We start from the raw sequence: 23,375 nt of genomic DNA, 5'->3' as shown, positions 1-23,375 counted from the left end.
ATAAAAATCATACACTTGCAACACTCAGTCACACTATTGTGTATCGAAGTTGAGCGTATTTATTTATTTTGAACAGGAAATCCTTGAAAAATATGGCGTAGTTTTTATATTGCACGTATAATCGTATAATCCAGAGTTTAATTCCCTTTTCCACGTGTCCCGTGCTCAAAATGTCGGAATCAAGTTCGGTCGAAGATATTCCTGAGCAGTGTAAAGTGAGTTTTTATTGTTTATTTATTCTTTGTCTGTCGTACGCTATGACCTTTGCTCGCACACGATGTTTAACAATTGTGTATTAGTAAACAACATTATAATTACATGTTTTTTCTCAAGGACAGACAGTTGCGTCATGAGAGTAAATGCTTAAATTGTTATGTCCAATTGGTGGTCTCATGAGCGCTAATTAGCCGCGCCTGGCGCGTTCCAGAGACCTAGAACGTGTTTACGTCTAAAATTTATGTTTTCCGACGCATTTACTGCCTTGCGGTTTGCTTTTCTATAAATAAAATGCACGTTTGAGATATCAACTTACCCTCCTTAGCTACTTGTGTTAAACAAATATTATGATGCTAATCATTTATTTGTATTGTTGAGTCATAATAACAGCTGTTATTATTATGATCAGATTGGTTTTGCAATATTATGTTTCAATATATTTATTTTTACACATGTATCAGAGTACTGCCAAGTTGCATACAATATAAGTAAACAACATTGTTGTAAACTATTAATTTGAAAAGTGTCATTGAACTTTTAATTTGTATTATTTAAATCTATAATGGGTATGTCTATATGTTATCTGTATTTTTGTTAATCTCCATTTATGTCAGCCAAATTCTATTATCAATGTATCTATCTAGGTACCTTTTAAATGTACTTACAAAATTTCAACAACTTCTTCGATAGCATGTTAAGTTAAACACTTGTGAACCTGTTAAGTTTTCTCATTTCACCAAAGAAATACCTAATCTAAGCTGTCGAAATAATTTGTGGTTTATTTCAAATTATTTTGTAAACAGTAAGCAAGTTGGAAACAAAACATACCTCCTCCCTTAATAAGGAGGAAACCCTTGCAAACCCACCAAAACACAGAAATATCCAACATTTTTAAACTAAACATGGCATTTAAAATCTGCTCTCATGGAAACAAAAGCATAATATTTTTATGTTCATATGATTGCAGGAAATAGATACCTACACTATATTGTTTGTTTCACATGTAGATAAAAAGATAACATCTGTAATAACAACCTGTTGTTCAAAAGCCAGACAGTATTATAGTTGTAAAAAACTGTTGATCGCAGCTGAACTTTGGAATTTAAAAAGAATAAATGATTTGACCTTTGATAAGTTGGATAATTGGGCTAATAGTATAAAAAGTGTTGGAACTATTCACTATTTTGCTTTTAAAGACTGTTTCTTGTTTGATAAAAAGTAACTTGCATTGAGAAAAAGTTGTTAACGGCTCAATAAACTTTATCAAAAGGTATAGATATAATATTGACTGAATTTTAAAAGAATCTTAAGTATTGCAATTCAAAATCTACATTTCTTTATGTACTTTACATTTCTTAGATCTTAGCTTATTTAGCCCCTGACTTTGTATGTGTGGACTTTAGTTTTCCCATTGACACTGTTTTTTTACTGCTGATCTTTCCTATAAGAGGTTTTCCCTTTTTATCTCCTTCTGGGCGCAATTTCCAAAAGTCCTCTTTTAGTGCTCCTCTACACTTCTTAAGAAATCTTCATACATATGATTAGGACCTTGAATAAGTTCTCGCTGTTTTTTTGTTTTCAAAAATTTTTTATTTAAAATACAATGCTTACAATGACATTACTCAAAGTATTGTCCATCATTAGCGACCACTTTCTCCCATCTTTCTGGTAGCAATTGAATCCCCCGTCGGAAAAATGACTCATCTTTCGAGGCAATCCATGAATCAAGCCATTTTTCGGTTTCTTCAAAAGAATGGAAGCGCTGTTCGCGTAAACCGTGCGCCATCGACCGAAACAAGTGGTAATCGGAGGGGGCTATGTCCGGTGAATACGGCGGGTGGGGTAGAACTTCCCATTTAAGTGTGTCCAGGTAAGTTTTGACTGGTTTTGCCACATGTGGCCGAGCATTATCATGTAACAAAATCACTTTGTCGTGTCTCTGCTCATATAGTGGCCGCTTTTCTTTCAGAGCGTGACTCAAACGCATCAACTGAAGTCGATAGCGATCTCCCGTGATAGTTTCATTAGGTTTAAGCAGCTCATAATAAATTACGCCCCGCTGATCCCACCAAATGCAGAGAAGAAGCTTAGAACCATGGATATTTGGTTTAGGCGACGATGTTGATGCGTGACCCGGCATACCCCAAGATTTTTTTCGCTTTGGATTGTCGTAGTGAATCCACTTTTCATCCCCAGTGACGATACGGTGCAGAAAACCTTTTCTCTTTTGTCGTTCAAGCAACAATTCACACATGAGAAAACGTCGCTCTACGTCTCTCGGCTTCAACTCATACGGCACCCAATGTCCTTGCTTTTGGATCATTCCTAACGCTTTTAAACGTTTTGAAACTGTTGACGCATCTACTTGTAACGTTTTCCCAAGCTCTAGTAATGTCTGACATGGATCTTCTTCAAGCAATGCCTCCAATTCTTTGTCTTCAAATTTTGTCGGCGCTCCAGAACGCTCTTTGTCTTCAAGGTCAAAATCATTACTTTTAAAGCGCCTAAACCAGTCTCTGCACGTTGTATTCGACAAAGCATTGTCACCATATGTCTCAACGAGAATTCTGTGTGCTTCTGCTGCAGATTTTTTCTGAATAAAGCAGTGCAATAAAATTCCCCGCAAAAACACTTTATTTGGCACAAAAGTACACATTTTCACAAAATGCAAATAAATATGTAGTTGACACTGTGGTAAATTTTATGCTACTATAATTTGAGTTTACATATAGCACTACTTTGGTGATTCGTCACCATACGAAATTTCAGGCTCAGAGTGCCGCAACGTCATCTTACAAAAAACAGCGAGAACTTATTCAAGGTCCTGAATAATTTCTCCTTCTTCTCTCCATCTTGCTTCCTATGTGTAGTCGTTTTGGATGTGCATTGTCTATGAGTCCCTCAGTAATGGAAGAGTTTTATACAGAAGTCTAGGCCATTTTTAAAGCTGGACCTAGCCACTCAAGTATACTTGTATAAATCTGCGTACGAAAACTAGATATAAGCAATTTCTCGACTCACTAGTTGTATGACGTATCAACTCAGTGATAGGTAATTCCCATCAGAGTGGTTGAGAAAGAATAAAAATAGTATAATTTGATATCAGTGTTGTGCTGGCCTTGACAGGTAGACACAAAATCGATAGCGTTATCATCGCGTGTTTACTAAAAATAGCAATAGATTTTATATTTAGATAGATTAATTTTAGTAAAATTATGACTCAAAGACAATGTAACTGTAGCTCTGAGAATTGTTCTTGTAACGCGAGGATTTTGACAGACATACAAACATCGTACATAAAAATACAACCAGAGCTGGATCAACAATTTGAAGATTACGTAGATATTTGTCGCGCGTGGGAATCGAACCCACAACCTCCCGACTAGTCCCGACACATTAGTGGTGACGTGGCGAGCACCTTAACCACTGCGCTAACGGAAGCTATCAATTATTGACACATGAATAAATATACTAAACAGTCGTTAAATTTCGTCGTTAATCGTTAACAGCCATGGCTATTATATTGCAAACTGCGTATTATGAGCACAGAGTCACTAAATTCCTAACCGCGTGTCATCGTGTAAGCAATTCAAAATCCGTCGCGTTGATTGTCCCCTCAAAATTATCGTTTTCCGAAAACGTTTGTTACACCAGTCACCAGTTGGATATAAAACTATATCATTTTAGAGACCTTATTTCGTAAAGTAAATATCAAACGGAAATTTGCATCTTTTTAGGAACTGTACAAAGTAAAATGAAAGAAAATTCCTTATGAGACCAAAGTAGAAATCATATTCTCTAAACAGTTTCTGTGTAAACAACTATGGATACTTTTCAACTATCTACGACTATACCAGTCAAGTCACCATCAACAAAACTGACCTTCCTCCACAGGACCTGTTCACCCAAGATGGAGTCCTCCTCAAGGTTTGCCTCGGCCGTCCAGTCACAGACCTCAACAGCATCGGGATGCTCTGCATCGTGCAGAACCAGGACGGCTCCAAGACCATTGAGTGGAGGCCCAACGACCTCATCACCATAGACTCCGACACACAGGACCAGGAGTGGGCCGTCGTCAACACTATTGGTATATCCATGTCTTTTGCTAAAGGTATTTGTTAATATATTTAAGCTTGGGGTAGGGTTGGGGCTGAATTTTGCCGCTTTCGTGTGGGATGCTTAGTTTTTAGCCTGATGTGAAGCTTCAATATATCGTTTGATGAAATTGTGGGTGAGACTGTTGAAAAGTCGCGTACGATTAGCAATTAATGTGTTGTTTATCTTATCTTATCTTAGGGGTGGGGGTGCCAGTTAATGCCTGGCTGACACTTCGACCATTCCTGATCCTTTGTGTCACCCCCTCCTTTGCTACTCTAGACGTTGGGGGGCAGGGCAAAACTTATCAGTTTTGCTATGCACCCCACCGGAAGCAGCCTGTAGTCTTCTGGTTTAGGGTAACCGCATCCTAGAAGATCCATTCTTTTCCTTCCTAAAGCATCACACTCGCACAGTATGTGTTTCATGGTTTCTGCTTCTTCATTGCAGTGCCTGCATTTGGGGTCATCTATGGCTCCTATTTTGTTTAACATGTAGTTCGTGCCGTAGTGTCCTGTGAAAGCACCAAGTATTTTCTTGATGCTGTCTTTGCTGAGGTTTATTAGGTTATTACTCCAGCTTTTGTTGACGTTATTTATGAACAGTTTCGAATGGGTTAGTCCAGATATGGCTTTCCATTCTTTCAGATGCTGGTCCCTGGTGAAGTTGGTTATTGCCAGTTTGACTGTCGCATCAGGTAGTCCAATTATTGGTTCTGGACCTATTGGGAGTGATTCTGATCCTTTCCGTGCAAGTTCATCAGCTTTCTCATTCCCATCTATGCCCGCGTGGCCTGGTACCCAAACTAGCCTAACGTTGTTTGTACGACCTACCTTGTTCAGGTTCTTTATGCAATTCAGTACAAGTCCCGAATTGACCTTAGAACAGCAAAGAGCTTTAATAGCTGCTTGACTGTCGCTGAGTATATAAATGTCGCGATTTTTTGTATCTCGTTTTATAATCTCTTGGGTGCATTCGATGATTGCGTGTACTTCTGCTTGGAAGACTGAAGCATATCTGCCTAGGCTAGTACTTATGCTGCAGTCCTCCGAGTGGACGCCTGCTCCTGTGCCGTTCTGCATTTTGGAGCCATCGGTGTACCATATCTGTCTCGATTTGGTTTGTGTGTAGAGACCTTGACTCCATTCTTCTCTCGTCGGAATCGTCATCTTAAAGTTTCTGTGAGTGACTAGTATTGTCTGTATTTTGTCAGAGTTCATATCTAGCATCTCTTTTAGATGAGGTTTTATGCCCATGTTTGTATGGTTGCACATCATCATCTTCCTTGTCCCGAGGTTTGCATCTTTGAGTCTTTTCAGCGCATTGATTGCCTCTCTTTGGACTGTAAGGTGCAATGGAGTGATTCCAAGTAAGGTTTCCATTGCTGCCGTTGGTGTTGTTCTGAAGGCACCTGTTATAGACATGCAGGCAACCCTTTGGATTGTGCTGAGCGCTTTCTTGCATGTCTCTTTATTGGTTCTTGGCCACCATACTACACTTCCATACTTGATGATGGGTAGGATCATCATTGTGTAGATCCAGTATAGTACCTTTGGTTGGAGTCCCCATGTTTTGCCATAGGCCCTCCTGAGCATGCCAAAAATTCTTAGGGATTTGTTGGTTATATGCTCCTGGTGTTTTTTCCAGGTCAGATCTTTGTCCAGTATTAGTCCTAAGTATTTGACCTGTGTCGACCATTGTAGTTCTTCTCCGGCCATCTTTAGGCTTTTGAAGTTTTTGAGGTCTCTTTTCCTAGTAAAGTACATCGCGGTGGTTTTACTAGGGTTGATGGATAGGTGGTTATCTCTGCTCCATCTTTCTGCTATTTTGATCGCTTCTTGTGACAACTGCGAGACGATCGTCGGAATTTTTCCGTTGACCATAATGGCTAGGTCATCTGCGTAACCTACCGTGTAGAATGGCCCTGTGTTCAGTTCTTTCATTAGCGAATCGACCACTAGGCTCCACAGCAGAGGTGACAGCACCCCTCCCTGTGGGCAGCCTCTGGTTGTTTTGACGTGGATGGTATCGCCAGCTAACGTGGAACTGATAACTCGGTTTTGCAGCATTTTCCCGATCCATCTGCAGATGGTTGGGTTCACACCATGTTTTATAGCAGCATCTTGAATAGCTTCGAAGGTGGTTCTGTCGAAGGCCCCTTCTATATCTATAAAGGTTGCCACGCATATTTCTTTGCTTTCCAGTGCTGCCTCTGCTCGTTCTATCACTAGATGAAGAGCTGTTTCGGTCGATTTCCCTTGTTGATAAGCACATTGCCTAACATGGAGTGGATTGTTTCTTAAAGGTCCGTCTCTTATATGTTTGTCAATCAGCTTTTCGATCGTTTTAAGTAGAAACGATGTAAGGCTGATGGGTCGATATGACCTAACATCTTCGTAGTTTGTTTTTCCTGGTTTGGGCAGGTATACTACTTTCACTTTTGACCATAGTTTTGGTATATGGCCATAGGCTAGGCAAGCTCTGTAAATACGCACCAAGTGTGGTATTAACACATTGCTGCCTTTTTGTAGGAGTATGGGGTATATGCCATCTGGTCCTGGTGATTTGTAGGGCTTGAAGCTGTCAATTGCCCATTTCAGAAGGTTCCCATCTACTATTTTCCTGGCTGTGTTCCATTCAGCCCTTGACGTCTTGATGAGATTTACTTCGCTATGCGTTATATCTTCATCTGTCATTATGTTGATGATAGTTGAACCTGGGAAGTGTTCGGTAGCCATAATGCGTAGCGTTTCTTCCCCAGATTCTGTGAGTTTCCCGTCTTTGTTTTTGATACTGGTGAGCGGGCTCTCTTTGGCCAGCGATAGTGCTTTGGTCAGTCTCATGCTTTCTGGAAGCGAGCTTATTAGGCCGCAATGATCGGTCCAGGATTTGCGCTTGCTTTTCCTTACAGCTTTGTGATATTCAGTTAGCTTTTTTGAATAGTCACTGTAGTCATTTCGGGCCTTAGCTCTATTAAAGGCGATTCTGGTTTCACGTTTTAGAGCCTCTAGTTCCTTGTTCCACCAAGGGACTTTTTTGGGTTTAATTTCTTTTGCCGGGCAGTTATCCGTCCAGGCCTGTGTGATCGTTTTCGATAACCGGTCTGCTTCAAGTTCTATATCCAGGGTAGAATTGAGCTTGCACTTCGGGTCACCTAGCAAGATCTTTAGATCTTTGCTATAGTTAACCCAGTCCGTGTGTTTGGGATTCCTTCTGATCGTAGCTGTGTCTACGCGAGTCGTCCCATAGTTGAAGCATATATATCTATGATCTGAAAGCGAGATTTCATTTGATACATGCCAGTTAGCGATATGATTGCTAGCAGTGTTAGTGGCTAGGGTTATATCTATTACCTCACCTCTCCGCGCATTGACGAAGGTAGGGCTGTTTCCTCGGTTGAGTAATTGTAAAGGAGAACTTACCAGATATTCCAGTACTTTTTCTCCCCTTCTATTGGTGTCCGAGCTGCCCCAGATCACGTGGTGAGCATTTGCATCGCATCCAATAATGATGTCCATCTTGTGCTGGATGCTGTGGTTAACCAGACCTTCAAGTTGTGTTGGGATCGGGTTAGGTTCCTCATAGGGAAGGTAGACAGCGGCAGAGATGATAGTCTTGCTGCTATCTTTTCCCCCTGTGTTGATCTTGACTGCCGTCAGATCCCTGTAGCAGAAGTCGTGCAGAGGCCATGCATTTACGCCATTTCTGGTGTATATGCACGTTCTCATACCGTTATTAGAGTTTCTGGAGTTCCATATTGTTCCTCCAGTGTCGTCTAATCCTTTGATTTCCCCTTTATATATGTAGGGTTCTTGTATGAGGGCAATGTCGAATTTGCCTTCTTTTAGGGCTCGTGCCAGAAGGGCCGTAGCCGCCTTGTTGTGCTGTAGGTTAATTTGAACATACCTTAAACCCTCCATGTTGATGGTTGATTGGGGGCTCATTTTGGAGAAGGAGGTGGGGGGGGGGGCAACTATGCGTCGCCGCCCGCCTCGCTGTCGGGAGACGGTTCTAGGAGTGCGTCCTCCTCAAGCGCCAGGTTCCGCATTTCCCCAAAAAGGTCCTCAGTGCCAATGGTTGACACTGGGGATGGCGGGGCTCCGGGGGTCATGGGGCGCTGAGGTGGGTTCGCAGGCTCCGTCACTGCCGTTGAGGCGGGAGGGTCTCCTTCCTCAGGCGGCTCTCGTTGCTCCTCCCCTGAAGTACTGGCCACCGGGGAGGCATCTTCCAGCAGCTTAAATATGCTGAAGTCGATGCCGGTGGGTAGCCTGTAGTCCCGGGCTTTGATGAACTCGGCCGAGTCCTTGTCCATCATGACGATTCTGCGCACGGTGAACTCGTCATTTTGGGTGTCGATGACTCGCCACTCCTGTGTTTTCAGGCCCGGGTTCATCTTCTCCACCAGCATCAGCACCCGCCTGTTGTCCTTTTCGGACGCGGCGCGCGATTTCCAGGCCATTTTGACCGGCTTCGGTAGGTCTTTTGCTGCCACTACCCTTATAGTTTTGTCCTCACCTACCTTTGAGCCGGTGAGCTCCTTCAACCATTTCGCTGAGGTCTCATCGGCGCAGGTGAAGAACAGTGCCCCGGACACGATGTTGCCCATGTTGACGAGGGGCGGCGGACCGGTCATTGCCATCAGCCGGTCGAACATCAGGTCCTGCACTTTGTGTCCTTCCTTGATGGTCATCTTCCTTTCAGGATACCCTTCAAGGATGACCGCCATCCTGAGGCTGGCTGCAACGACGTCTCGGTAGGAGCCCTGGGTTTTTGGCTTTTTGGCCTCCCGGGCTTGCTCTAGTGACCCGTCGCTTACCTCTCTTGCACGTTTGGTAGGTGCATCGCTGCTGCTCTGGAGCGCCTGCAGCTTCCTCAGCCGACGATTACGCCTTTGTGCTGAAGCGCTAGGACCCTCCTGCGTGCCTCTGGGTTTGGTATTGGGGTCAGAGGTCGGTGGCCCACGGGGGCCCCTAGAGGCCACCCCGGTCCTTCCGCTCTGGAAACTCCCGCCACTGCTCCCTGGGGCACTTTCATACGCCGGAGGTTGGGTCGCCTTGTCGACACCGTTCGGGCCTGTTGTGGCCCGTTCGGTTTGCCTTTCGGGCTTCCCCTCCGCTCTTGACCCAACTTTGGGGTTGGCTTTGGCTCCAGCTTGTCGTGGCAGCCCACAGGTTCTCTTGCGAGACACCTCGGTCCAGCAACACGAGTCGCTTTCGCCTCCGCTGACGCCCTCAGTTGGCTTTGCGCTTTGCGCATTAGGTGCTTTCGCACTGGATTGGGTTTGGTTATTTAGATTATCCATACCTTTGTTTGATTATTGATTCGTCAGTCCGGCTCCTCACCCTCCTCGGAGCCCTCATGTGGGGATGCTTTATAGCACCAAGGCTACCGGACCGATATAGCTCCCCGAAGTGCGTCGCCGACGAGACTAAACGGTGCAAAAACAACTCACCTGTTACCACAACCTGCGAGAGGTTCTGCTCCGCCGTCTGCCGACTCCATCACTCCAGGAAACTCGCCAGCAACCGTCTGACCGGATGCTTCAGCCGCTTGATCGCAGGTGGCTAGCCCTTGACCGCCCGTGTCGGAGGAAATCCAGACCAAAGAGGCGTGTTGCCTCCTGCCAGCCGCAGCTGACATTCAGCTCAACCCCCAGGATTCTTTCATCCACTCCTTACGGGTTCCCGCGCACGGCACAAACACGCAGGAGGTCAATTCTATCCACCATCTTGACTGTAAGATGATGAACTCGCAAAGGTGTGACCTCAGCATCCTTGCGATAGGCGCCCAGTAGTTTCGGTTATATCCATTTCTGAGGGAACTGGACCAATAACAGGGCAAGCAACCACGGGAAGGATAACTACTGGACTTGCCTTAGGGATCTTCACGACTGTTGCGCTCTCCCCTAAGACCTCGCTCTCACAGTGCTTCTGATGGAGGCACTATGAGGGGTTTGTACTTATGCTACCATGCGTCTGTGCAGGCAAGCGTGTGAAAAGCAAGCGAGAAGCATGTCGTGATTATTCAAACTGCAAAAGCATATGCACATCCCCGCCCCATGTGTTGTTAAAATGCATAGGTCAATTCTCCAAAAATGTGTCTGCTTCTGTTATGGACTTCTGATATTTGGTAGATAATCGTTTACGTAAAATTCGTGATCAAGGTCTATTTTAACTTGTAAGTACCCTATTTTAGCCCTACGGCATTAATTTTTGATGGAGAGTATCAAATTCTTCCATAGTATCTTCTTAAATTACAAAAAATGTAGCCTTTAGGATATTTCCAACATAGTTTTCATAAACTCGTTCCCCCAGGTCGTCGCCAAAGAACACTCAGCGGCAACATAACATCAGACTACGCGTCACTGCGCGCACGCATCATCAAAATACCTCTCGAAGATTTAAAGACCTTCAGAATAACTCGTAACAACCAACAAATGCAGTTCTCAACAAAGCCGGGAGTTTGGCAGACCACGTTTTACTTCCAGCATGGAAACGCAGAAATCTTTGTAGCTTACCTCAAGAACCATGTCAAAACAGCAAAGACTAGGCACGATAGAAACACATATGTGGTTGTAGAACCTAATAATGAAGCACAAGTTCTAAACAGGTCTTTTGCTGAACTGGATATCTTTACGGAAAATACGACAGATGTGGTCTGGAATTTAGTGTCGAATTTTAAGCAGAGGCCTTATGAGACCACTATGGAGGCGTTTTCTAAGTTGACTGATATTGGTTAGTATTTATTTTGGGTTTTTCAGTTTATCTAAATGCATGCCTCATTTCTTATTAAGTAAAATCGTTGGAACAAACCTTTGTCCATGTTTATTGCGTTAATCTAAACTGTTTTTTTTGTTAATTTCTGGTATGTTTTGCGCTTAATGGAAAGCAAATGAAAGTACCCTTTCTGTCTGTTTAATGCAGAGTGATAAATTATCTCGAGAAAGAAAACATGCTACCAGAAAATGAAACTACGCTTGCGGAATCTCGGTCAAAACAATCAATAAACCAGCTCGTTCCATAAATGGCGTCACTTCAATCCTGTTGCCAAAATATTTCATTCCTTCTTTTTAACACTACAAATATACAAACATAGTATCTCGCCTGTTATACCCAAAGGTGTAAGTAACCAGAGGTTTATGAAATACACTCATGTTCCGTCATTATCAATGTTAGTCCCATGTAAGGTAGAGGGCGAACCTATTGCTATATACCGGGCATATTACGTCACATATTAAAGTTTAATTTGTATGTTTCCAGTATACTACGGCAACGAAGCGATGAACGGCAAACGTGACGTGTCGGAAGAAGTTGCAGACTTACTGACTAAAAGCATGAGCAATATGGAGGAAGCGACTACAGTGACAAGGAATGATGAATATGAAGTCATCAGCGTAAAGCCTACGTTACCACCGCGTCCCAGTATACCTAGGTAACTAATTACTACATATTATAAAGCAAAGTCGCTTCCCGCGTCTGTTCCTATGTCTGTATGTTTGTATGCTTAGATCGTTCAAACAGCGCAATGGATTTTGATAGTGTATTTTTTTAATAGATGGGGTGAGTCAAGAGGAAAGTTTTTTTTGTAAAATGACTGTTTAAACTTTTAACCAGGCGAAAACGAGGCTGGTCGCTAGTTATTTATATTTATTAAGGTCGATAGATACGACTGCTATGCAAAAACCCGGCCGTGGGTTCAAATCTCGGGTTGGGTAAAAAGTTGTTGCTCAGTAATTGCGCTAGGAAGTGGAGAGGAGATTCAAGAGATTTTGTAAGCATTACTTAAAATGCAGCAAGATGAGTTCTGGGCGATTCTTTGTGTAAATAAATAAAAAGAATAGTAACTGCATTTACGTCAATGTTACACAATTTAGATATTATCACTGCATAATATATTAAATAAAAGATTGAATTCACTAGATAGTACCTAAGGTACGTTAGGTCCGCGACAATGAACATTTAAAATTTTTGGAAACTCAAAGAAAATTCTCATATAAAACAAATCTATTTTTAAAAAGTATGCTATTTTGATCATAATCTGATGTCATTGTCTTTGACTTTTAATTTAAGAATATTTCTCTATTATTTTTATCAAAAATAGCTTCATCTTAGTACGTACCGTTTTCAATTTCATTCAAATCCGTCAAGTAGTTTTTTATAGACAGAGTAACAAATATACATACACCCACCCTCAGAAACTTTCGCAATTTATAATATTAATAAAATAAATAAAATATATATAAATAGTAAATAATTGTAGTGCTTATCGCAGTTATCTTATGACTCATGTCACCTTTTGCAAAAAGATAGTGTGTCCATTGAGTTAGTTCATTGTTACATTATCTATCAAACTTATAACTTATCTATAAGTTTATTGTAAAATGACGTTTCTAGCGCTTGATGTGGTTAAGATTATTATTATTAGCAATCGCATCATACAATGGTTACTGTTTAATACATTAAAATTTCATGTACTTCCAAATATGCATATCCCACAAATTATTATTATTGTGGATTAGTTACTAAATAGTACTACTTTGTATTTGTAGGTTTAGTACCTACTTGAAAAATCATTGCAGGGTGTTGATGTTGATATTCACTATTTTTTTAAAGGACATATTTTTTCTACTATACTTTTTTCGTTAAAAAACACTTTTTGCCCATCTTTCATCTTTGGCTTGACGTTGATTTAGTTATGGGACACTCTGTATAATCCTTATTTTGTATGGGCCCAGTGAGGCCAGCTGTCATCTCACACCGAATTCGAAAAGTATTGTAACTGTTGTCTTCTTCACTGACATTCCTGTGCCCCAGAAGATTCTTTTCTATTCTTAGGTGCAGCGCAGACGGCACACTTTTTGTGCGATCGAGTCTGTGTACTAATGTGGTAAAGTCTATTAAAAACTTAAACTTACCGTATTTTGTTTTTTCTTTAGACTCATACATGTCCAAACAGGAGCGGAATAAACAATACAGCACACTTCATCCCACATTTTTCTTTTTAAATGTCTATCATGATATTCTGCAGACTCGATCGCACACAAAAAGTGTGCCGTCTGCGCTGCACCTTAGTCATAGTACTCACATTGTAAGTAGGTATTTAGAAGTTTCCAGAAGACTAAAATATACATACATAATATCACTCTGTTATACCCAAAAGTATATGCACAAGTGTATGAAATACACCCATTATACATTTTAGTCCCATTTAAAAGGGGGTAAGCATATTGCAGCAAAAATATTTCTTAATTAATTTATATTTATTTGTTCCAGGGGTACTCCACTATCTACAGAGAAATGGGAAGGGCTACAGGACACACAAGGCAGAGTGACAGAAGTGGAAGGCGTCAGACAACTCATATTTAGAGGAGTAAGTAAACTAAAGTATATATATGTATATCAGCCTTTCTTCCAAGCTATGTTGGAGTCGGCTTCCAGTCTCTCTGGATGCATCTGAATACCAGTGTTTTAAATGGAGCGACTGCCTATCTGACCTCCGCAACCCAGTTACCTGGGATAACACGATACCCTTCGGTAAGACTGGTTGTCAGACTTTCAAGCTTCTGGCTACTGTTAACGACTGTCAAAGATGTAAGTAAAATAAAGTAAGTAACAAAAATTATATGAGTCCAATTTCAACGTTAAAAGTCAGAAATGCCATATTTTGTATGAAATTGGTTAAAAAGTGAAAAATAATTGACAAAAAGAATCTCTCCGGCGGGGAATCGAACCCCGGTCTCCCGCGTGACAGGCGGGGATACTGACCACTATACTACCGAAGACTTGTTACATCAGTGCGAAATTGGTAACCACTTGTTAAGTTGTTTGAATAATAACATCAAGACGTACTGAATAAATTATTCAAATTAAATTACTCTGATATAATGTTATATCACAGTTTGTGTACGAAAGAACGATAACTTATTCATACGAACATTCGTTGTTTATTTTGAATATAAAAATAGTATGGGAAATGACTGGATGCGGTTTTCACCTTTGATATAATTGAATGTCAATTGTGTAATAATTTGTTTTTACTTCTAAACGGCTTAAATGATCTGAAAATTTTTAAACCGAGTTAATAAAAGTCTAGTAATAAATAAATAAAATAAATTGTACTTATTCTATGAAATTTTCCGCCGAATAGTCAGGACGACACGTGACCAGAGGGCTGGCCTTTACTTAGGGCAAAGAATAAGCATTGCCATTCAACGTGGCAATGCTGCCAGCCTTCTGGGCACGTTACCCGGGGACGGCGATGCGGAGATATTTTATGATGCCTTATTTTAATTATATATAATTAAACTCCTTTATTTTTTTTCGTTTGTACATATAAAATTATTATTTTAAGTATTTATTTACTAAGATTGTAGATGTACTTTCGTATATGAACTAACTTATTCTTAAATCTTCTTCCTTCTAGGGTGTAGCCCACTCAATAAGGCACTCAGTATGGAAGTACCTGCTAGACTATTACCCGTGGAACATGACGCACGCAGAACTTAGAGCGTTGCAGAAGAAACGAACAGAAGAATACTTCTCAATGAAGCTGCAGTGGAGGTCTATGACTGAGGGGCAAGAGGCTAGGTATGAGTCCATTATTATTATTATAAGCCCGTATCGTCCCACTGCTGGGCAAAGGCCTCCCCCAAAGATTTCCATTGTAGCCTATCTCCGGCGGTCGGTATGAGTCCATTAACAATTTTTATTTAATTTAGGCAGCCAGCCTGCAGCCACAGTCAGTGTAACCTGCGGCGGAATGTCAGGCATTCTGAGGTTATATGTATGTACGCGTTAGTTCCCGTATTGGTATTAAAGAATTTATTTTAGGAGAGTAGTGTGCGTAGTAGTCTATGCGGCTGTTGATCACGAGGTCTTGGCTTCCGTTCTGGGACCATGAAGATAGTTTTTTATTCTTTTTTTGCATTGTGAATAGTAGATGTTACTAAAAAGAGAGATAATGTTTATCGTTAAAAGATTGATACTGGCTTTAGACTTTTTCTTTCCATTTTAAAGCAGGTATACCTTATGGATATTTGATCACCTTTTATTCATCATTCATCTTATTTTCATTTTCAGGTTTTCAGAATACAGAGACAGAAAAAGCCTGGTAGAAAAAGACGTGAACCGCACAGACCGTACGCACCCGTTCTTCGCGGGCGACAACAACCCGAACTTGTTAGTGCTACAAGACATACTGATGACGTACGTCATGTACAACTTCGACCTCGGCTACGTGCAGGGCATGAGTGATATACTCGCGCCGCTGCTGCTGCTGCTCACCAACGAAGTCGACAGCTTCTGGTGTTTTGTCGGCTTTATGGACAAAATTGTGAGTACACAACCCCACCACCAAGCTACCCCCCCCTCGGCTCTACAACCCCCCTACTGCCTCCTAAGGCCACCCTTTCTTGGCTCTAAGAACCCCCCTATCGGCTCTAGCGACATCCCCGTCGCTCACATTAAAAATGTCTCGGTAATTGACTCACGAGTCGTGTGTTAGTCCCATTACGTCATTCGTGACGTCACGCTGGTAAGTGACTAGTGCTACAAGACATACTGATGACGTACGTCATGTACAACTTCGACCTCGGCTACGTGCAGGGCATGAGTGATATACTCGCGCCGCTGCTGCTGCTGCTCACCAACGAAGTCGACAGCTTCTGGTGTTTTGTCGGCTTTATGGACAAAATTGTGAGTACACAACCCCACCACCAAGCTACCCCCCCCTCGGCTCTACAACCCCCCTACTGCCTCCTAAGGCCACCCTTTCTTGGCTCTAAGAACCCCCCTATCGGCTCTAGCGACATCCCCGTCGCTCACATTAAAAATGTCTCGGTAATTGACTCACGAGTCGTGTGTTAGTCCCATTACGTCATTCGTGACGTCACGCTGGTAAGTGACTAGTGCTACAAGACATACTGATGACGTACGTCATGTACAACTTCGACCTCGGCTACGTGCAGGGCATGAGTGATATACTCGCGCCGCTGCTGCTGCTGCTCACCAACGAAGTCGACAGCTTCTGGTGTTTCGTTGGCTTTATGGACAAGATTGTTAGTATACTCATACTCTCATATTTTGTCGGAGCCCCCTAGGCTGCAAGACGCCTCCAACATAAGATCTTCCACTTCTTAAAGGCTTTTACACATAGTTTCAGCGACAGGGCCGGTGTGGGCCGGCGCGGTCGGGTTACGCGGCTTGCCGGCGTCAATTCATTTCTGGCATTCGAGCAAGTGGTGTGGTACTGGTGGCTTTGCCCAGGTTGTGTCTGGTAGCCCTAAGACACCCTCCGCACTATTTCATATAAAATGTCTTAATAATAAATTCTGGTTGAACCAGTATATATCTACCAATTAAATTGACATCTTCTGATGCTTGTTGACTTTATGGATCTGATTGTGAAACTGCTTTTACCATAGGCATATTTTTTTCATTTGTCATTTTCTAATACCTTTCATAAATATGTCCTATAATTTCCTTAACACGATAACACTTACAGGCCCTCCCACGATGAACAAAAAAATACCACCATTTCCTATAGCAACAGACATAATCATATTTATTATTTAATGTGTTCCATTTGTCTCACCCAGGCATCAAACTTCGACATGGACCAGGCAGGCATGAAGCACCAACTATCCCAGCTGCAACAACTGCTAACATTCGCGAGCCCCGCGCTCGCACAGCACCTAGCGCAGAAGGACTCCGGCAACATGTACTTCTGCTTCCGATGGCTCCTTGTGTGGTTCAAGCGAGAGTTCTCACATAGAGATATTATGAGGTAACCATTTATTTACAATTAGCTTTTACCCGCGACTTCGTCCGCCACCTTAATTTTCCCATTATGCGTCATTTTCCCGGGGTAAAAAGTAGCCTATGCCCTTTCTCGGTTCAGTAGTTTAGGCGTGACTGAGTAAAAGACAGACAGACAGTTACTTTCGCATTTATAATATTAGTATGGATTTAAAGCTGTTTCTTTTAATATAGCTAATCTAATATTAACCTTTATAATCTGGACAGGCATGCGAAATAGCCTTTCGCGCAAACCTTTAAGTAACTAAACATACCTTTGGTAAGCGTAAGACAAGAAATTTCAATAACATATCTCTAGTAAAGCAAGTTACCAGGTTAAAATAATTTTGTGTCAATTCTATAATTTTGATGTTTACTTGATGTGATCATAAATGTTTTGTTATTTTTTGCAGGCTATGGGAAGTTCTATGGACAGGGTTGCCATGTGCAAATTTCCACTTATTAATATGTGTTGCCATACTCGACTCAGAAAAAGATGTTCTTATCAGTAAAGATTATGGTTTTACTGAAATATTGAAAGTAAGTATTACTTTACTATACAATAATAAATAAACTTGAGAATTAAAGGTTTACGGTACCTTATTTGCTGCCCTACGTTTAAAACCACGACAGTTTAAAAACTAAAACTACACAATCATGACAAGTTTTTCAAAATACCTACCAATAATAAACTAGAAAAAAATTAAATGCGTAAAACTTAAAGTAACAAAATAATTAAGTTAACAATTATATTATTTAATAATTCAAATCAATATGTTTCATTTATCGATATAAGAAAAAAATGAATGTTTTTTCTTTCCAGCACGTAAACGACCTATCAATGTGCCTAGACGTAGACAAAATACTATCCACAGCGGAAGGCATCTACCACCAAATAGTATCAGCACCTCACCTTACAGACCAGATCCGCATCATCATAGGTCTTCCGACCCTCAACATATCGACCTCAACCCACTCAGACCCTGAGGAACAGGCGTCCACGTCGCAGAGAGAGAATGGTACGACAGACAACATGTTCGGACCGGACAGGGAAGAAGTTATGTATCAAATAGGCTTAGATATGAATTTCTGATTTGGTGATTATCTGTTTTATGTATTTAGTAGTTTGGAGTCATTTTGAGGCTGTGATTGGTAGTTGTGAGTGCATTTGTACTGTAAGGCTTGATTAGAGTATATTTAGATGAATAGTATAATGACTATACCTATAGTGCTTTTTTTCTTAGTACGAAAATCATAAATAATCTGAAATATTAAACTTTTATTGCTGGTTTTAAGAAGTGTGATTGTTGTGATGTATACGTAGTCGCACGTATACGCACTTATTTAAAATTTTACGTAGAAACTAATATTTTTCATCGAAATTTTGACACATAATTAGTTTATACTAATTCCTAATTTTAATTTGTAGATCAAATTAGTTCCTTGTTGAAGTAAAAGAAAGGCAAAAGAATCAATTATTTTCTCGGTTGTTTGCTAAATGTAGATCAGAAAAGTTTACTTTTAGTCCCAATGTAGTTTCTTAATAAATTTGTTTGAGAACGTCATAAAGAAACTCCACAAAATTTATATTGATTGATATTAATACGCTCTCAAAGTGATTCCGAACTGGCTAACACAAGTATTTCAGTAGTTTGCTAACATATACGCACTATACATAATACATAATATTATACATAAATAGATACACTATTTTTATACTATTGCATTTCTAAGCGATTTGATCCTGACGTACATACTGCCAGATTATAAACCTCACTCAAATTTAAGTAGCACTTAAAACTCACACTTAAATTCAAGCCATGACTTTGAACTTTCGGCGCAGGTTTCATTGGCGAGTCAACTTGCGACAAGCAATGCGACTTGGGCCGAAACGTCAAGCAAACAATGGTAAATAACTCGTGTTAATTGACTTGAAAATACATTTATATCATAGTATTACTAGTTAAAAAGTAGTTTAGTGAATACTCAAGTGGCATTCAATTTTAAGTTATATCGATTGCTACAACACATGTTAACGTAACAATGACAGCACGAGACTTGAGTGTTACTTAAATTTGAGTGGCGGTTAAAAGCTCGAGTAAGCCAGTTAAGTTTGAGTGATGTTTTAGTAATGAAAATTAAAGCGGCCTATTCTATTCAGGGCTATTGGAAAGTAAAACCATGGTATTTTCTTGGTCTTGTATAAGCTGGCTTTAGTACTTTGTTATTTACATAATTGCAGTGAATTCTTTATAACCTACACAGTTTTTTTATAACAAAAATGACGGAAATGAAAATATTAAATTATACATACGTGATTGCGTAGAAATTTAGCAAGAATTTCCAATTTTAGAAGTGCAAATTATTCATAATAATACACATATATTTCACATACCTAACAATGTTGAATAAGGAGGCAAATTGAAATTATATCTTAATAAGTGTCAATATTTGACCTAAATGAATGACCCCCGGTTTCTGAGTACATTTAGCGGCAGTTTATCTATTCAATTGCGTTTTTTTATATGAGTTTTCTTCAGTTATTCGAAATCTTTACTTAAGGCGTAAAACTTGTTTAGGAATTTGATATTTCATTATGTGATTAACTGTAGTAAATATAGAAAAAAACCTGCATTTGCCTGAAATTCAGGAGGCATGGATGCTAATAATGACGCCACGAATTCATGAAAAACCATCGAATGAAGTATATTATGTATATTTGCTTGTTATTCTTTTCCTATAATAACTGCACTTTTATTGGATAAGGTTGCACCCTAAAATAATATACTTGTAAATATAAGATATTGTTTGAACCAAATATTATTATTATTATGTTTAAAATATATATGCATGTTGCAGTGTTGCTACTGTTAAAATTAATTTTGCTTTAAGAATTTGTCACTTTAAAGTTTAGAGCTTCTAAACAGATAATTAAAGATTTTTAGAGCGTGTTTATTATTTTTTACTGTTTTTAGTACATGACCACAGTCCCTTTAATATAGGCCTTTAAGCTTTGGTAAAGGTAGTTATATACTAACATATGAATGGTTATAAGTTTTCTAGAATCCATTAAAGTAATAAGTTAAAGTTAAAGAAGAAAATATTTTTAGTCCAAATTAAATGTGACAGATTCTTATAGCAAGATAAAATAAGAATACAAATAAGTAAACTATCCTACTTACTAAAAATAGACAGTGTTTTCCTCTCTCTCTTACTTATTAAATTTCTAATACTGTAAAAAGAGACGGAACACTTTTATAACCTAGTTTTAATATCAAATAATGCTACATATTAGACTTTAGTATAGAGTAAACAAATATATTAAAATATGTATTTTTCTATTTCAGGATACGCTCGAATGTAACGGATTACAAATACAAATAGTTACGAAAACTGTGTGGGCATTACTTGCCTAACGACGTATGTACATATTTATATAGCGGGTTATGTGGACAAGGAAAGTATATAATATATTCCAACATAGTATATAGCAAAGTCGCTTTCCCGCGTCTGTCCCTATGTTTGAAAAAATCTTTTTTAGTGAGCGGATTGTGATAAATAACGAAACTTGCATTATTATTTCTAGACTATATTATAAAGTCTTCTAGTTGCAATAAATTACTAATTATTGAAATCTTGTTAAAATAGCGAACTGAAGTGCTAGCTTAGTAAATTAATTACAAACAAGGCTGTTCTCAATTTAATGGAAATAATATATTTCATTCATCGATAAAATTATAAACTTGTTTTTGTTTATGACACACACAAAAGTTTTTAAAACTCGAGACAGAACAATTAAATATTGTCAGAATTGGAAATTCTAAATGGCAACATTATTTTTAATTTACTATAGCAACACCACACCTTCCCTGTCCACATAACCAGTTATATGATGAAGAACAGACTGCAAATAGAGTGATATTTTTTATATTTTTATAATACACGCTTTAAGAAATATAATATGTAAGTTTGGCTCCTATTCTTATCATTACCTATTATAAAAAAACTATCGAACTATTGCTCTCTCTTTCCTTCTTAGCACATACAAGTTAAGATAGAAAAGGATATACAATAGTTGTTTTGTATTGAAATTAGTCTTACAATTCCCACCTAAAATTCTTCAAATCTTAACCTATCTTTATTTTAATGTGCCTCATTTCTTCAAGATTAGTTCAAAATCCCTATAGTTGTACTAATTTGACAACCTCCGTGGCACAGTGGTTAACGTGGTTACCGCTACAATTGCGTCGAGGGATCGTAGGTTCAATTCCTAGACGGAGCACTTATTTGTGCGAACCACAAATATTTGTTTCGAGTCTGTACCTACTTTGTGTGTTCTTTGTAAAAGACCCCGTGACACAAGAGCAATTCTTAGTGCGGGAGTTGTTTATTAACAGAATGAAAAAATAATTATTTGTCATTTCATACAAATACTTAACTTGCCCTAAATTCTCGGACCCTGTAACCAAATTTAAATATGTCCTTTAAAATATATCTCAAAACAATTGGATATCAAAAAGTGCCATTATACATTGTATAAAAGTCCATATTATATAAGCAATAATATATAAACAGTAACTGCCTTATATGGTGCTTTTCTTTCAATAGGAGTCAATAATCACTTGCTGTTATATAATGTCAATTTTATTATATCAAATAAATCACGCGCCGAATAATTTTGTGTGCCATAGTATAGATGCAAATCGCTGCGAGGAAGTAAGAGATTAAGGGCTAGTTTCACCGTTTATGCATAAATGATAGTTAAATTATCTGCTGGATAAAGTGACAAAATGATTGAAAAGATCGGTCAAAGTTGAACCTGATAAGCTATCATATAAACATTTAGAAGTGTTTATTAAACCGGGGCGTAGGGTCATTTCTACAGTTCTAGAACAAGTGTCAGATAACCTATATCCGAGATAAAGTGACAGCATATGTATGAAGCTGTAAAAAAATTAGACTGAAAAGCTATCTTAAAAGTTATCCAGATGTGTTGAAACTGCGTCTTAGTAACGGAGTGCAGGTGACGGAATAGAAGGACATTGTTGTTACGTATTATAGATAGTGTTGTAAAAAAGCTCGAGTCGGCGCTTAAACGCTTGAGTCGACGCTTAAGCAGATTGCTAATGCTCAAGTCGGGACTCAACTGAAGCGCTCGACGCTCAAGCAGTGGCTTGAGCGTTATAGCTCGGGTTTGAGCGCGCGCTTAGATTACATAGCTAGGTAAAATGTAAGAAAAATAGTATAATTGAAATAATATAATTTTTAGTGATATTTTCTATATTATAATAGAAAAATATTTAAACAATACCATGAAGAAAGACCCATACTGGTCCGTATATTTTTGTTACTAAGTCTGTTCCTTCTTTTAGTTATGATAAGGCCAGTTTTCGAAAATGCCACTTCGCTTGGCACACTCGCGCTTGGAACAGATAAAATTTCGAATGCCAGGTTAGTTAAGTTTAGCAATGTAGATTGCTTATTTTTCCACCACAACATCACATCTGTGTTGTTGGATTGTTGTTTATACATTGAAGAAAATAATGAATTTCTGGTCTGAATTTCAGGTTCTTGATTTTCTATCCTATCTTCATCTATCAATATTTATTTTGATACATTTGTTTTAATTTTCTTAATGGTATCGCATTGCTTTTATTCATAAAATTATTATTATTAAAACGTGGATCTAATATAGTAGCTATTTCTGTAAGATCCGTTTTTATCAGTGAAGAGTATTCATTTAATTTCGTAATTATACATCATTTACGGATTTGTTTAATTTATTTACAATTCGAAAATGTTGCATGTGATCCAACAACGACTTCATAGAATTATGAATTTAAACATTACAACGCTTGAACGCTTGAGCGCATAACTCGAGCCTGAAAGTCTAAACTCTCAACGCTCGCAAGCCTTAAGCGCTCAAGCGTTTAACGCTCAAGTCTAAAACGCTCAACAGCGTCGACTCAGCGCTTAACGCTCGACGCTCAGCGCTCATTTTTACAACACTAATTATAGATCTATCACTTGTACTCCACTTATAAATAACTTTTTTTCTCGCCCTTGCAGCGACTTACGCCTATATTCAGGCACACAAAGTTATTTGCCGCGTTATATAATATTCGTGATTTGTAAGTTTCGTTTTAAATCGTATTGAGTAAGCTAGTTATGTGCCTATGTGCCGTCGTTTCGATTTAATTCATTGTTTGTAATTAATTTCCGTTTATGTAAAATTATATTCATAATTTTATTAAAGTTTCTGTACCTGCA

At 39.3% G+C, this 23,375-nt stretch overlaps 1 protein-coding gene and 1 non-coding gene across 2 annotated transcripts; one reads left to right on the top strand and one right to left on the bottom strand.

Annotated features, from left to right (window-relative positions):
• Nucleotides 1-17: 17 nt before the first annotated feature.
• On the top strand, nt 18-23,375 carry Tbc1d15-17 (TBC1 domain family member 15/17). Its single transcript, XM_076118776.1, has 11 exons — nt 18-215; nt 4,111-4,303; nt 10,626-11,045; nt 11,571-11,742; nt 13,584-13,680; nt 14,734-14,897; nt 15,390-15,642; nt 16,907-17,094; nt 17,519-17,645; nt 17,929-19,013; nt 20,453-23,375. Exons 1-10 carry the CDS (start codon nt 171-173, stop codon nt 18,196-18,198), a joined length of 1,929 nt encoding a protein of 642 aa, XP_075974891.1. The 5' UTR covers nt 18-170; the 3' UTR covers nt 18,199-19,013; nt 20,453-23,375.
• Nucleotides 14,021-14,092, bottom strand: TRNAD-GUC (transfer RNA aspartic acid (anticodon GUC)). Its single transcript has one exon. It is a non-coding gene; the product is annotated as a tRNA-Asp (tRNA).

Source organism: Anticarsia gemmatalis, chromosome 9, assembly GCF_050436995.1.
Source record: "Anticarsia gemmatalis isolate Benzon Research Colony breed Stoneville strain chromosome 9, ilAntGemm2 primary, whole genome shotgun sequence".
NCBI classification, from domain to species: Eukaryota; Metazoa; Arthropoda; class Insecta; order Lepidoptera; family Erebidae; genus Anticarsia; species Anticarsia gemmatalis.
The sequence above is the reverse complement of the archived record's forward strand: the minus strand, read 5'-3'. Positions and strand labels throughout refer to the sequence as shown.

Bases quoted from the DNA above. Each gene is read 5' to 3' on its own strand.
- Tbc1d15-17 (XM_076118776.1), top strand. From the start codon at position 171: ATGTCGGAATCAAGTTCGGTCGAAGATATTCCTGAGCAGTGTAAA. The intron at 4,304-10,625 runs GTATATCCATGT...TCGTTCCCCCAG, and splicing joins GGCCGTCGTCAACACTATTG to GTCGTCGCCAAAGAACACTC. The intron at 14,898-15,389 runs GTATGAGTCCAT...TTTCATTTTCAG, and splicing joins ACTGAGGGGCAAGAGGCTAG to GTTTTCAGAATACAGAGACA.